General features: G+C 39.9%; 1 protein-coding gene across 11 annotated transcripts in view; it reads left to right on the top strand.

Moving 5' to 3' along the window:
* GRM5 (glutamate metabotropic receptor 5) overlaps positions 1–16,219 on the top strand; it is a 290,564-nt gene that overhangs the window by 137,469 nt on the left and 136,876 nt on the right. For all 11 annotated transcript variants that reach the window (XR_012585219.1, XM_074572515.1, XM_074572508.1 and 8 more), the window contains one exon: positions 707–956. Coding sequence is in view for 10 of the 11 variants with exons in the window: in XM_074572515.1 (XP_074428616.1) it covers positions 707–956 (250 nt within the window). In the remaining variant the exon portion in view is untranslated. The remainder of the gene's footprint in view (positions 1–706; positions 957–16,219) is intronic.

The following is a 16,219-nucleotide window of genomic DNA, read 5'->3' as shown; positions in this document are numbered from 1 at the left end:
CTACGGGCAGAATAGAGTGAAAGAAAATACTAGGTTTTTCTTGTTGGGTTGGTAGATATTTAATTAAAAAAAAAACAAAAAAAAAAAACAAACCAAAAACCAATGCAGAAGTACATTTCGTTCACCTGTGATCTTGTGATCTCTGTAATGCTAATCTTCAACTTTGCCACTCATTCTCCTGAAGTTCTTTCTTCAAGACAATAGGTTTTACCTTTCAGTGTAATTAAAAAATTGTTGCTTTTCAGTTTCCTTTATGAAAAAGGTCATGTTGTTATGACTCATTGTTTTGTTTTGCTTATATTTAAAATATTACACCTAAAAATTTATTCTGAACGTGTATTTTTAAATTTTCTGAAGTAACTCCCAGAGCACTTGACCACATTCAGGCAACTGAAGAGAACCAGAAGAGATTGCAATTTACACATATATTGTTGTACCGATTGTGGCCCAGATCCTCACAGGTATCGGGTACCTCACGGCCTTTGGTTTCAGTAGAGGTGCAGGCTCCTAAAGAGAAATGAGGTTTCTAGGAAAATTTGTTGATCTTGAAAAATGAACTAGTTAAAATGTTAGTTATTTTGTTAAGATTGGTACAGTGATCTCTGCGCAGGTATGTTACGTATTCTTTAAAATATTTGCTGTTTCCAAAGCAAGAAATGCTTCTGCAAATTTTGATATATGCATATGTGTTTCTGTTTGTGTTTAGGAAACTATGGTGAAAGCGGAATGGAAGCTTTCAAAGATATGGCAGCCAAGGAAGGGATCTGCATCGCACATTCCTACAAGATCTATAGCAACGCTGGTGAACAGAGCTTTGACAAGCTGCTGCGAAAGCTTCGGAGCCACCTGCCCAAGGCAAGAGTGGTCGCCTGCTTCTGTGAAGGCATGACTGTGAGAGGGCTCTTAATGGCTATGAGGCGCCTCGGACTCGCTGGAGAGTTTTTGCTGCTGGGCAGGTGAGTAATGCCATGCAATTATAGCCAGCCTCTTCTCTGAGTAGGGCAAAAAAAGAAGACAGTCCAGTCAAGCATATGTAAAACACATGCTCATGGTCTCGGCTGTACATGCACATATCTAAAAGACAGAAAGTAACGTCAGCCGTGTCGTAGTGGCACATACTCTACAAAGACATGCATCATTCTCATGACATGCCACGCAAACGCAGGTCTGCTTGGCCAGTCTGAATAGCATTGTGTAGGGGAAGGCTGACACACAAACATTTGATTCGTATCATCCATTTTGTTCACTGCAGTTTAAAATGCATCATGTAGAGCCTGAAGCTATGCCTCATGAGAGTAACACTGTGTTAAGAATTGCTGATGTGGCCTCTGGGCGGATGTGAACTACATCTTTGCAAAACAAAGTTTGTTAACCATCAAGTCTTCTTCCTGAGCCAATGTGCGGACCTGTGCCTACTGTCCTAAAGGCAATATATAGGTAATCCTTTCTCTTATGTCGTCCGCATTTATATCAGTGATTCCTTCCCTAACCACCAAAGAGAGAAAGGAAAACTCACTCAGATGTGTCACCAAGCAGGAAAAGACACTGGGCTAGTAAGCAGAGAAGTAAAAGCTGTTGATGAAAACCTAATGGGATCTTTGTATTTGCCACATATTCAACAACTGGGCCCTAAATGAGATGAGAAAAATGGTGTATTTACCACAAAATGGAGCCTGCCAGGAGTCAGCTAATGTGGCCTGTTGCCTTTCCAGAGTATTATTAGAAGGTTGACCTGATGCTGTCCCAAGAATGAAGCCTACAGGGACACAAATAAGAAGATGTCAGTGAAAACAGCTGTCCTGGTGAGACCCTCAGGGAAACATGTAAGGACTGCAGCTCTGCCCAGCTGTCTTGGAAGCTGGGATGCTAAGACTGTCCCACTGGTAGGACACCAGCCTCTACTCCAAGTCTGCCCTGTTGCACACAGCTGCCCGTCCCCCTGGGGAAAGGGGAAAGCAAACAGGCAACAGCAGGGACTCCTGCCTCTGCCCTTACTCTTTGCTATCAGCCCACATTTTGGCAATTTCAGATGTGAATTTCTTATTTTTTTCTCTGTCTTATGGTAACTGTGTTCACCCTTCCTTTCAAATATGTTTTATCTGTAGGCTCTTCCATGGATTATCTTGATCCGTGTCTGGACTGACACCCAAAGGGACCACAGCCCTCAGGCTGAGATTCACCCAAACATATTTAGATGTCTACAATTTAGATACTTCCATGTGAACTAGTCACCACTGTTCCCTCTAGTGTTAAAGGAGAAAAATGCCGCATTCTTATGTATGTCCCTTGTTTGTCATGTGGACATTTCAAATAGCTCAGAGAAATCATGTTCTAGAAAAGGGCTTGTACAAAGACTGTCTTGATAACTAACTTAGGTGGAAAATCCTACTTGCTAGTTGTTTAGAGTAAAGTGGAGAAAATGCCACCTCCGTTATCTCTATCCGAATCTGGTGCCACATGACCTTTGCTGTCTTCATTTATCTTAAACACAAGAAGTTGCCAATTCTCTGCAGCAGTACCCAAGTTTAGAAGCACGTAAGCATTGTTTTCAAAAAACGTGTTGGCCCTTAACACCTTCAGACTCCAAACCATACTTAATTTTCTATGGGATTTGTTTATGTACAGCATGGCTAAATTTAGCCCTCCGAGATGCTTTTATGAATAAAGACATCAGGAACTGGTGGTGGAGCAATACAGCTTAGCTCTTAAGAAAATTAAAGTCTAGAGAAAGCTGGCTTTGATTTTTTTCAGTGAAAAATACCTGTTTCTAGCTGCAGTGGGAGCTGTCATGACCAATTATAAGAAAGCTGTAATTCAGTATATGACTTTCATACAGTAAATTGAAAGTGATAGCTTCTCTCAGAAGTCTAAACTATAAACTGTTTGAACTTAAAACAAAAATCCTTGATTCTACCAGGCCAATTTATGTGTGTCCATGCCCGTGGCAGTACTATAAAATTTATTTGTGAAAAATGTAGCACAAACTGGAAATGTTTATAAAGAAACAAAAAGAGGCGTGTAGGGAATTTTTTTCTATCCTTTCTAATTATTAACAGAGATTCCAAGGTAAAGGCTAAGAAGTGGCTACTCAGATATAGGTTAACCTGGCCCCAGCCAGTAGCTGCTGGGGACAGATGTAAACTTCCTACGGCTGCATCAGAGAGCTGAAGACAGCTGGAGTGATGTGTTCTCTCTCCATATGGCTTCACACCTGGGAGATCGCAAGGATCTAGGAACCTCCCATCTCCTTTCAATAGATTTGGTTCAGATTTGGTATTAAAACCAGCTCTAAGCCAGAAATAAAGCAACCAGGTTTGTCTACTGAGGACTTTTGCTTTGTTTCGAGTCACACTTAGTCAGGAAAGCTGTTTTATGTCCCTGCAGTGCAGCAAGACTCACGTGCGGCGTGTGGGATGTTGCAGAGCCAGTATTTATGTTCCACAGAAATGTTCATTCTAACAAAAATATTCTCCTTCTGCTGTGGGGTAATCTCTAGGTTTCTCAGCAGAGGTGAAAAAAAAAAGGCAAAAGAAAAAGCAGGGGAATTGCTGGAAAGCTTCTTGACATAGATGAGATGCAAGACAATAATGCTATTGTCTATTAATGGCCTGCGTTCCTGTAGGGATTTAAAGCTCTGTTTTCCAGAACCTTGATGTGCTGCGTGCTCTCTCGGTTTCAGCTGTTTGGCTCTGTTGGCTGTGAATGTTCAACTGTTGGTCCAGAGCTGGGCTGTTGGTTGGTTCTGTGAAGAACAGCCTAAGGCACTGACCTGGGATGTATGTGACACCAGGACAAACCCAGATCTTACAAACAGATTATATTGGGGACTATTTTGTGCATCATTTATAAGGGGAAAAAAGGCATTTAGCAAGATCTTGAAAAGAACAGATGGTTCAGAGCACTCAAAGGGGAAAGAGCTACACCTGAAATAAAAGAAGGCTCATGTAACTAATTTCTCATGTGAAGCTATGCAGGAAAATGGACTAGGATAAGATTTATACTTTCATTCATGCTCTGATACTGGAGGTGCTCTGGGCTGCCCATTCAACTGAGAAGGCTGTAAAAGGACACAAGTGTAGGGAGAGTGCAATGGGATCACAAGGAAGACTTCATCTACTAATGGGTTCTTATTTGTTACCCCATAATGCATTTTGCTTCCCCCTTTTTCTCTGAAGTGGGGAATTATTTTATTTTATTTCCAAATGCACAGAAAGAACTAAAGTCCCAAAGCTACACAGTAGCTGTTATGTGAAACCACAAGAAATCAACGTTTCCACTTCCTCTTAGCTTTTTTTTTGTTCCATTTCTGATTTGCGTTTACCCCTAATATTTCTAATCTGAAGTCTTGCAAAAATACTAAGATTTTTGGAGGGCATGGATTTCTCATAGCACCTGTTTTATGCTCGGATAAACAGAAAATGGAGTGGCCAAGGAGAGTACGTATCACCCTGTAGAGCCCCAAGGGGAGGAGAACAGATATCCTTCAATAAACACGCTACTCCTGATGTGCTATGCAGTTCCTGAAATTGCATTGGCTGCTTGTGACAGAGATGAAAGATGGCAAGTCATTCATGATTGTAGCATTCCAGAGCTTTTTTGATTCATGGAAACATTTTAAATGCTCAGCAAATATTTACCTCATGCACCTTGAGGAATTGGACTTAACCTCAAATAAAAAGGGTGAGCGTGATGACTTCCAAGCGTGAAAAAAAAAAGTTATTTTAACCTAACTGTTATTCAGCTTAATTGAGATTAAGGACACTGGATTTCACCTGTTTGTCCTTACTGCCTCTGTCATCCAGAGGTCATATGCCAGGAGATATCCTTACAGATAGAATTCATTAGAGAATAAATCATACTTTCGTACACCATTATAACTTTGGAACGTATTTCGGAAAGAAATATGGAGTATTAGTTGTGTAGATAAAACCACCTTGATCGTAGGTGATTTTCAGCTGTTCCTCATTTTATGTCACAGTCGTCCCCATAGCTGAAATTTTTGTCTCGTTGTTCATACACCTTCATCCTCCTCCTCTTGACTGCTAGTTTTTTGATGTCTGGACAAAATCTCTGTGAAAACTCTCTCCGGTGATAATTTTATCTGATACCTTTCATCTACATGAATTCCAAAACATCTCTCAAAATAACGGAATGTTACAGTGCCAGTTCACAAGGTTTTTCATAATAGAATACAAACTATTAGCCACGACTGAAATTATGCGTATTGACTACAAGTGTCCTAAATAAAATGAGGTCAGAGAACAGTAATGCAGTACTGGATAATTTTATTCTTTTTTTGCTCGCTGGCATTGTTTTATCCTGTAGCGACAAACACTTTTGGGATGGGATTCTGACACGGTGTTGGTAACAGCACTGTCAGGCGTAGTTACCAGGAAGCAGTTTGGACACAGATACTCTGTTTTGGGATAGAAGAGTGTTAAGATGTTTGGATGCCGGCCTTATGTGCTTTTTACCTCCAGATGAGAGAACTGTCCCTGGTTTGTTTTATTTAATAGTATAAAAGTAGCTACTGTACAAACCTACAGGGCAAGAGACTGAATTTTTGCACAGGATTTATGATTCCAAATGCAATGCAGTAGGATTTTTCTTACCTTAAGGAGAGGAGAAGGGAGATGAGAAGGGAAAGTAGAGACATATAGAGATAAAAAGGCTTGGTGAACATCTCCAGCTTCCAAATGGCATTCCAGAGGCAGTATTGATCTGTGAGGAATTACTGGAACTTCCATATGCTTCATGTTCCAGTATGTGTACCATGTGCCAGACTTACTCAGGTATTAACTACCTTCTTCAAGTAAAGACAAGTTAATTAAGATCATCTGGACCTTCTTTTATATATAAAAATAATAATAATTAAACAGAAACAGTAAAAAAACCAACAGAGGTGGAAATGTTTCCTTAGGCTCTAGTACTGATTCTGATTTTCAGCTGAACAGTTGGAGAAATGTAGCCAAAATTTCCCAGTATGACTTAATCTCCACATCACCCTTAGATAATGATTCCGTCAAGGGCTTACAGAAGTGTTATAAAATTGTGTATTGGTTACAATAGCTGCAACAAAGGGATGGGGAATCTAGAACTACAGGGAATTGCACAGAGTTTCCATGCTTCCTGGAAGTGCGGTCACGACCTGATGACTACGTCCTTAAACATCCTTGCAAAGACTGAGAATCACATCCTGCATTTTCAGAATTCACTCTGTTCTGTGACGAGCAAAAGTCTGTGTCTCAGGATAAGGCAAACCCTCCCGAGCATGCCATCACTGGCAGAGCATGTCCAACTAAAGGTGGATAAGGCGAGGACACCGGTTCCAGCAGCGTGATGATCACGAGCAGTTCAAGTGAGGCTCTGCAAGAGGGCGGAAGGGCCAGTGAAGCAGTGGCCATTCTTCTCAGAACAGTGCACGTATTCTCTAACTCTCACAAATCACCTCTCCTAATAAAAGATACCTGCTTAGCTCCTGAGGAGATGGATTGGAGGAAATTGTTATTGATTCTGAGGCTCACAGATGCTGTGGCAAAAAGAGCTATGTAGAAGGTGAGTAGTAGAGATGAGGATAAGGAGGCAGAATAAAATGTGGTGGACCATTAGTTCCAGGAAGTCCCAAAAGTAATTTGGCTGATAGGAAACTCAGCAATATATGAAGAAAATCTAGTTAGCGACAGAAAAAGGCAGCTATTGCTGAAGGAAAATTAAAGTAAGATAGATGATCTGAGGGAAATGAGTTCTTTTCAATAATTTAAAAAGAGATCTTTCGTGAGACTTGTAAAAGTGCCTGTTGGACAAAGAAAGATCTCACTGCAAAGGGTGTAAAAATTTCCCTCCTGAAAGTATGCTGTACGGCGTGGGTTAACTTGCCTTTTTCTGTGTTTGTACAAGTCCAACAGGCGGGGAAGTTCTTGTAAAATAAATGAGGATACGAAATTTTGCAGACCTGAAATAAGCTCTAAATTAAATTTTGGTTATTTCTGCTACTTCAGGAAAAAATTAATCTGCCAAAATTCTTCTGTCTAGAATAGTTCTAACTGGGTAACCTTTGACAAAAATGCAGAAGCTGAATGTAATGTAAGTGTGCGGATCTCTTCTCCAGGGACAAAATTAGCAGGTCAAAAAATACTTTCAGAGTACAATCATGCAACCCCAGCCTGCAGGAGGAGTCTGCTCCCTTTTGGTCCAACCCACGGTGGATAGGAGCCTGCTGCAGCCTCACCCCAACGTTCTTTCCTCTGAGGCAATTGTCTGCTGCCCACTCATTTATTTATCTCTCAGTTCTCTTGTTCAGACATCAATGTGTAGCCCAAGGAAGCAGCAAGCATATTATACCTAGTAATTAAATGCACTGCAATTAGCAGCATTAAGTCAGAATCTTCATTGCCACCCAAAAGACAAAGAACTTAACAGTAAAACAAAGGTTTGCTTTTCTAGAGCTGTAAAAGAGATTAGGCAAGTGAAAAGCTGTCTTCCTTCCTGTATCCAAACAATGTTCTTAGAGGTACAGCAGACTAGAGGGTAAAGAATAACTTAGTTTTGAAAAGGAGCTTTGTAGTCTCCATTTACCTGGCCGCCTTGTAGCTTGGAGACCCTCAAGGTCTCTCACGGTGACCTTAGAGACCCTCAAGGTGAGCAGTAGCAGCCCCCAGCTGTGTCCTGCTGCAGAGAGAAGCAGCAGAGTGGCTGGCCAAGGCTGTTTGTGTAAAAACTGAAAGGGGCATCCTTTTCTCTCTAGGGTATGAACCACAAAAGATTAACATAAGTAAGGACCCCACAACCTATGTTTGAGGATTTTAGGGAGATGAGTGAGGCAAACATCTACACTGAAAGCAAATCAATCAAATTGATTTTCTTAATCTTATTTTCCCTTTTTAAAGTCCCCCCCCCCCTTTTTTGGGGGAGGGGTGGGTGGGTGGGGGAGGTGATCTATCCAACCCGTTTCTAATAAATATTGCATCTTGCAGTCCAGTTTCATAGTCGCTGATATGGATGGAGGTAGTGGGGGATGGCAGTAAGTGCTAAGCATGTTTGGAAGAATATCTTCATTTTGCCCTTACAGGAATGCTGCATCTTCCCTGGGGAGTGTGTGGGTGTGACATGGTGTCAAGCAAACATCAGAAAATTTCCTAGTGTGCATATTGGCAAGGGAGCACACCTCCTATTTATGTCAATAAGACTTGCATTTGTCTCTGAGGGGAAATTCAGGTCCTACACATCTGAAAACAATAACATTAGAAAACAAACATGGCTGTATCAGGTCACATCAAAGGTCCACCAAATCAATGTGCTGTTTCTGGAAGCGGCGAACAGTAAATGACTGGCAAAAAGTGCCACCAGGCCAGGATGGAGCAAAGTTCTCCTGGAGCATTCTTAAATCTACCACTGATCTGCAGTTCAGGAACTTCCTAAATCAAAGTTGGTGTCTTTGTAGGAGAAGCTCTTGTGAGGTGGACTGCTATGAGTGAAAAGGAAGACGCACAGACAGGGATAGATCTTGAATGCAGACTTTAGTCCTAGGAGATATGAGCTTTAATACTAGTACTGGCACTACATTTATTAGTGATTTTGGATGTGTCATTACATTTATATGTCTTTGCTTTTTCTCTGTAACTGACTTTCATGACTACTTTAGACAGTGAGCAACTCAGGCTAGATTTTACTATGTACCTGTGCTGCCCTTTGGACTATGAGGCTCCAAGCTCTTTTGATTATTCAAGTATTACCATAAAGCAGCACTATTTCAGTGAGCTCAATAGGCAGTCTTGCTCAATAGGAAACAAATAATTAGTTGACATTGTTAATGAATATATCCTCATGACATGACAAATCGTGAGCATGTCCAATGAAATTATTTACTTCCTGAAGGATCAGATCTTTCTTATCTAAGACTGGCATTAACAGCCAAGGGAAGGCAGCTTTGTCAATCAATACACTTGAGTTGTGCCTTAGCACTGTAGAAAATGGCAGCGGCTATGAACTCAGGGTGTCATTCAAGTCTTTCACTGCTGCACCATGGGTTCACCTCTATGTAATTCATGCTTGAGCCATCTTTGGATGGATCTGATTGCAATCTTTCAAAGATAAAAATTCCACAGCCTCCTCAGGCAACTGTTTCCTACGTTTAACTACTCCTTATACTCTTTGTAATGTCTAACCTAGCTTTTTAAACTATTTTTTTAAACCCATTATTTCTTGTCCTATCCATGTGAACAAAGGAAACAGTTAATTCCCTGCCTTTCTAAGACTACTATTTATATATTTGAAGACTTATGCTTACCCTCAATCTGCTTTGACAACTTTCAGTATGAAAGGAAAACATATTTTACGCTTTGGAATAACATGAGATTTCTGTTCTCCCAGTGGAAATGAGACACGGGGAAAAGCACAGAAAAAGAGGTGGCAAAGAATCCTGAAGCATTTTATAAGATTTATTTTCATTGCAAAAGTACAAATCCATGAGATGACCTACACAGCTGAAAACTAGACAGTGAGGTAATATCCAAGACAGATCCATATTGCCAACTGACCCATACTTGCAGTTCTACATGAAATCAAGTATGGGAAAATGAAATCATTGCTGGGAAATTGTGTCCATTTGTGGGTCCATCTCTGTTCTCTCACAAGTAATACGCACTTCTGATTTTACTTTTGATATTAAAGCTCTACTCTATCTAACAGCTTATTAAAACTCAGAATGAAAGAAGTCCACGGGTGTCTCACTTAAGATTGTTCTCTTCAAATATATCTTCGGAGAGTGACAGGCAGTGCCCACAGAGAATTTTCTGAGCTGAGCCTATTTTGAGGATGAAAGACACTCTTCCAAGTCTAAGAAAAGAAACTAAAAATACTCTTGGAACAATGAAAACATTTTCTATTTAAGCTTGAGAAAAGAAGAGATGCTTTCTTCTCAAAAACAAGAATTCAAGAGGTGAAAAGAAATTAAGATCTTAAATTACAGCTTTGTTATTCCACCATTCTGTGGAGGCTCCATGATAAAAGGTAACTATTTAAAACATTAAAACTACGACTGAAAATGTGATCCAGTATATATTCCTAGAAAGATTTAAAAGTAGTCTGAAGAGGTGGAAAGCCAGTATTGTCCTTGAGATTTGCTGATCTTTAGAACAGCTATAGACTTTTGGTTAATGAAGAGATCCTGAAACGATCTCCATTAAATGCTTGGCATGTGTTGTCCAAAAAAATCCTAAACCTATTTCTGCTCCTTTAAAATTAACATTGTGGCAAATAGAGGTTTGCTGGAAGGTACTGATTAGCGGTTAAGATCTGTTTCCTTTCTATTATCTTTCTCTGTAGTATGTGGGTATGTTATTTTCCATTACTTCCTTTTTTTCTCTCTCTCTCTTTTTTTTTTTTGGATTTATCTGCGTCATCCCAGAGTCTGCACCTAGGAATAGTGACTCACTGCACACACACAAATCACACACACATGTCTGGCGACAGAGAAGGTATTTATGAGAGGAGAAGATCCAGGGGTTTGTAGCTCCCTATTGCCACCTCCAGATAAAGAGTATGTGTTCCAGATCCTGTGGTCCAGAAACAGCCTGTTCTCTCAGAAAGTCTCCCATCGTTTCTGTTCACATCTTACTTTCTGTGTCCCCCAGAGGTCCTTTGTGTAGATAAACAGGAGAGAAGCGTGTGGTAGATAAAGGGAAGGAAGTACTGGGTCACCAGGATTCCTGCAGTTGTCCCAGCTTCATGGCTATTGTTACACGTGCTCCAGTTTTAGATTAGGGAAGGAAAGTTGGAATCAGAAAGGCAGAGATGCTTTCTCCAACTCCACATTTGAGATGATTTAGGAGTACTTAAAACACCCCGAAGATCTGAACATAAACACATTACCCACGTGGCAGAGATTTATACCAAGGAGCCCGTCTCACTAACCCTGCTGAGTGATTATGGAAGAATCTTACTTGGAGTAATGAAAACTTCTGATTTGTAAACTTGTGGTGTAATTCATTTTCCAATCACTCTATTAAAATGACAAAGTAGCACACACAGCAGCGCGTTTCCCCCTCACTATGGCTGAATTGATAGTTTCTAGGGAAGCTGTTGTGTCTCCAGAGGTTAAGGCTGGAGGCGACTGATAACGTGGATGAAATACCAAAACTCTCTAAACCTCATTCTGGTGGAATTCAGTTCACTACCGCCTCGAAAAGACATTTTAAATCTTGGCAAGAAGATACTGCTTTCAGGAAGAGCAGATAAAAAAAGCCATGTACTATTTCAAGGAATAAGGCCCAAGCTGAATTCTGTTGATCTTTTCCTATTAATTAGAAACACTGTAATAACAGAATGGATTAAATGAACAGTATTTTAATTCAAAAGGCAAAGTTAATAAAATAAAATCTGTATTTACTAAGGGGCTGTATCCTTCAACTTTTATTCACATTGATTAGTAACAATGAAGGAAGTGGAGACTGGCTGAATCATAACGAGTAAGTCATCCCTATCCTGGGAAAATGTATAGTTATAAAACGTTGTGATTTAATACATTTTAACTAGTATGCTGTTAAACAGCCTTGTCTCTAAGTGCTGATTTTCACAAATCAATGTTAAGCTTGGATGCTGACTCTTTTTAACCATGATTGACCAAGCAGATTTTTAAAGTAGTTCTACCAACACATACCAAAAGGAAAATTATTCCTTGTATCCCAGCAGTTAAAATAACGTAAGTTAAGCATGTTTCTGTTTGAACTGTTTTCCAAACTCTACATGTGGTCAAAAGTTTCAGGGTTTGGCGAAATCAGTTCACTTTTCATAGCCAAAAGTGCATCACCTGGAGGTTGTCTGAGTAACAAAAAGTGCAAGTTAACTCCCCAAAACCTGATTTTACGTGAGCATTTCTGACATGATGAAAAATATACTGTAATGTATTGTCAGCCCAACAATATGTTGAGGAGCATGACTGTCAGAAAATGCAGGATTAAATGTTATCTGTACACTTAATAGAGATTTTGGGGGGGTTAAGCAGAAGTGACGTACTAAAATGTGCTGTGTAGTTACCTGCTCTGACCACAGGTATTTATACAAACATCTAGAAACTCCTGCATAGAAGCGAATGTCCGGAAACCAAAACATTAACAGCAGGTTGTTCATCCGGTTTTGTCAATAGCTGATTACTTGAGATGCCCTTATCTAGGAGACCAATGAGTACACAGTTGTTGTTTTTTTCCTTTGGAAAAAAAAATAAAAATCAAAGACAGAATTGCTTTTGAAGCTGTCATCTCTTAGCTGAAACTTTTAAGAAGGTTTATGTATATTTTTTCTGTTTACTATAAGATATATAACTGATATTATGCAGCAATAATAAGAAAATAGATAGCTAAATTACTTATGCAGCAATTGCTCTGTCAGGAACCTAATTACTTCTTGCTGCTCCATAAGTCCTTGTCATGGGGGATCTCCCAGTATAAGGGCTTGGGTAAAGGTAATTAGTGTTTTCTAATCATCTCCCCCCATTATTTTATGCTACATTAAACTTTATATGCCAATTTCAGCTACTGGCACCCAGAAGCTCCGTGGCAGTTTGCTGTTTCATTCTGGTTGTGCTCTTGTAGCCAGAAGACTAAATGATTCATGCTCCACACAGCATTAACTCCTCTCTCCCAACTGAAAAACAGAAGAAGTGTCCTGGGAACAACAGCAATAACAAACGGCAGCAGGTACCACACAGCCTGTGTTTCTTCCAACTACAGTGATTCAGTTGGGAGGTGCAGAAAGATATACCCACAGGAATGCAGGCGACGTCTTGCCAGCCGAAGAGTGTAAACCATACGTCTTTCTTCTGAGCTCTTCTCCGAAGTGCCCAGGAACCCACCCAAGGTCAGGATATAGATCCCAGGCCGGGAAACAGTGGCTTTTTTCTGAGGCTTTCTTATAGCAGCTGTACCTGGCTCTTGCATTTCTCAAAGCTCATCTTGAGCTCAGGATGTATCCCAGGGAAAGCCCTTTGATTCTCTGAGATGGACATTCACTTCTGCTCCGGAGTTTCTGGATGTTTGTATAAATATCTGTGGCCATACCCATCAGAGAAAAGGACCTATTTACTTCAAAATAAAGCAGTAAAGTGTTTATATCATAATTTCATTCTTAATTCAAATAGATTTTTGTTTGGACGTTTCATAGCACTGATGGAGATGAGCAAGACTGATCTCATCTAAGGCCAGTGCTAAATTGCTGTGAGCTCACTTAATTAGTGGAGAGGTACAGTCATGTACACGGGGTGATTCAGATCTTTGGTAAGGCAAGTTGTCTTCTGCTGTCCCTAGAAAAGGGTATTTAAGGTGAATATATTCAAACATCCATACGTGCTGAGAATCAGGAAGATAAATGGCCATTGTATCCCTCTCTCAGGTGGCATACTGGCTTCTTGGGAAAACAAAGGTGCCGTTGTTCTTCAGGTGGGTGGGCAGATGCGAGGTGCTCCCTCTGGTACAGGTTTAATGGACACCCGTCCTTTAAAAGTGGGGGAAGTCTATGGAGGGAGTCTATTCAAGGGTAGGAACTTATGTCCAAGAAAGAGAATTTTTCACCTTGAATGCTTCTTTCCAGAAACAGTATAGCAAATTCACATTCCTGCGTACTCCTGCACCTTCTCTGTGCTCAGAGGCATGTTCTGGCATCTTCTGCTGCGTTCTACCTTGAAATGGAGCTCTCAGTTAAATGTGCCAAGGGACAGCTGAGCCTACTAAATGAAGACCGAATGTTTCCCCACTGACTATGAGGAACTAAGTGCCCAAAAATCCTCCCAGCTTTGGGAATTCCCAGCCAGGCCTGTCCTGGAGGGTACAAACTTCACAAGTTTGAATGAGCTGCTATTTGTGCATCTCAGAAGGGAAATTTCAAGGAAGAAATTTGACTTCTGGCCTTGATTCCAGCCCCAATGATTCTTTCTGGGGATGTCATCTGAGGAGAGGCTGAGGGAGCTGGGCATGTTTAGCTTGGAGAAGAGGAGGCTGAGCAGAGACCTCATTGCCCTCTGCAACTACCTGAAAGGAGGGTGCAGAGAGGTGGGGGTTGGCCTCTGCTCCCAGGGGAATAATGACAGGACCAGAGGAAATGGTCTGAAGCTGCGGCAGGGGAGGTTTAGGTTAGATATTCGGAAGAATTACTTTACTGCAAGAGTGGTCAGGCACTGGGACAGCCTGCCCAGGGAGGGGGTTGAGTCACCATCCCCAGAGGTGTTTAAGAAACGTCTAGATGTGGCTCTTCAGGGCATGCTCTGGTGGCAGAGATTGTTGGTTGTTGGTTTTTGGGTTTGGGGTTTTTTTTGTTTGTTTTTTGTTTGGTTTTGTGTGTGTGTGTGTGTGTGTGTGTGTGTGTATGGTTGGACTCGATGATCTCAAAGGTCCTTCCCAACCATGAAGATTCTATGATTCTATGATTCTATCATTTGTAGTTGTTTAGGTGGCTGGGAGTTCTCAGAGACAGACAAAGGTGAATCTGGATGCATAAAACTACAAAATAGTTTCTAAGATTGCTCTATGTTCCCTGTGTGTAGCAGCTTTAATGGTCACCCTCTCCCACAGGGCTCTTAAGACATAATCCACAGTCTCATGCAGAGTTATTGTTTCTAAAACTTTATATGCTTTTAACAAGTGAGTATTTAATACCAGAAGAAGGCAAATTATTTTTAAGATTGTCTGCAAGGGTATTTTTTGAACGACTGTCTGTTGAAGATGGATTTTATAAAAGCAGACTAAGGTTGTGCATGGCTGTTCAATTTGTATCATTTGTGTCAGTGGTTGAGAACCAGGAAACTTCATTTTCAGTGTTCAAAACAAACCTTTTTTTTTTTTAAAAGATACTAACTGATCAATATTCATTGATGAGATTGCTACATAATTTTTATTGAAACTTTATTACCAACAATATTGCATTAAAATATTAATTTTAGAAAAAAAAGTAAGATTTTATTTTGATAGTAAAGAAGTCCTCAGCTCTAATAATCCATGTTCTTTCAAAGTACTGAAAAAAAAAAAATTCCAGGAGCAAGAAAACTTTCTAGAGTTCTACAAATTAGATTATTTTCAGTACCACAGCTACAAAACTTTGCAGCTAGAAATTTTTTTCTTTTATACTATTTATTTTTGTTGGGCATTGCCCTCCTTTCTTGTGATTCGCTTTATTTCATTATGGTTGCATCATGTTGGGGATGTCGTTCTCATAACTATTCTAATGATAGCTTTTAAATGGGCTCTCAAATCAAGACATAGCAGCTGTAAGTAATACCAATAAACATTTATTTTCTTTGACTGCTTTGAGTAGTGGGTTTTTTTTTTTATTGTTGATTTTTTTCACCTCAGAGAAAAATTCTTTTCAAATGAAATGCTAAGCTTATTCCGTGTCAGACCATGGGGAACAGTAATAAGCAATGTTTATGAATTAAGCTTCTGTCCATGAGTAATTCAGGGAGAGATATGATTTCTGAAAAACACTTTTTGCCTTGCCAGTCTATTACCGCTGGGACCTGCTTCCTATCTCCACAAAATGTCTCATCCTCCGTTATATCTCTGGGTATTCTCCTCTAAGCTCCTTCTAAAAGCATAGCAATAGTCAGCATACTAAAAAGATCAACTGTCATATTACCTCATGATATTATTTATGCGTATTTTGTATTTTGTATCTTCATGTATTTTTATGTTCTTTTTTTTTTTTCTCTTGTGTCTGATTTTATGTCTGAGGATTTTGTATCGCCTGTGCCTGCAGAGGTCTTAACACCCCAGACTCCTAGACTGTGTCTATGAATTTTTAGTTCTAATTTTAGTTCTAATCTAAGAACCAAAGAACTTAGAATATAGTTCTAATATTGATGATAGATTCAGCTCACTGCTCCTAATTAAGTAGTTTCCCATCTGTTGGTTTCAGGCGTTAAAATATTTTAGTCCATTTACTCCTTGTCTGAGCCTTTTACAGATGAATTTTCTGTCACATGCTTAAAAGGACATGGGGAGTTTGTCCATTCATGGGAAAACAGGTAAATCATTCACTTAAATCAGAGATTGTTCTCAGCCGTTCCTCACATAAACAGTTCCAAAGCACAGAGACGCTGTGCGAATCACAGTGCACAATTTGTCTTTTATTTCAGAATTAACAACTTCATTGGCTATCTTGTTATTAGATCTTGGAAAAAATGTTCCAATGGTCTTTGGTATTTAATTAAGGTATAGTAAATAGTTTTATAAATTGA

This window comes from Larus michahellis, chromosome 1 (genome assembly GCF_964199755.1).
Source record: "Larus michahellis chromosome 1, bLarMic1.1, whole genome shotgun sequence".
Lineage (NCBI taxonomy): Eukaryota > Metazoa > Chordata > Aves > Charadriiformes > Laridae > Larus > Larus michahellis.
The sequence above is the reverse complement of the archived record's forward strand: the minus strand, read 5'-3'. Positions and strand labels throughout refer to the sequence as shown.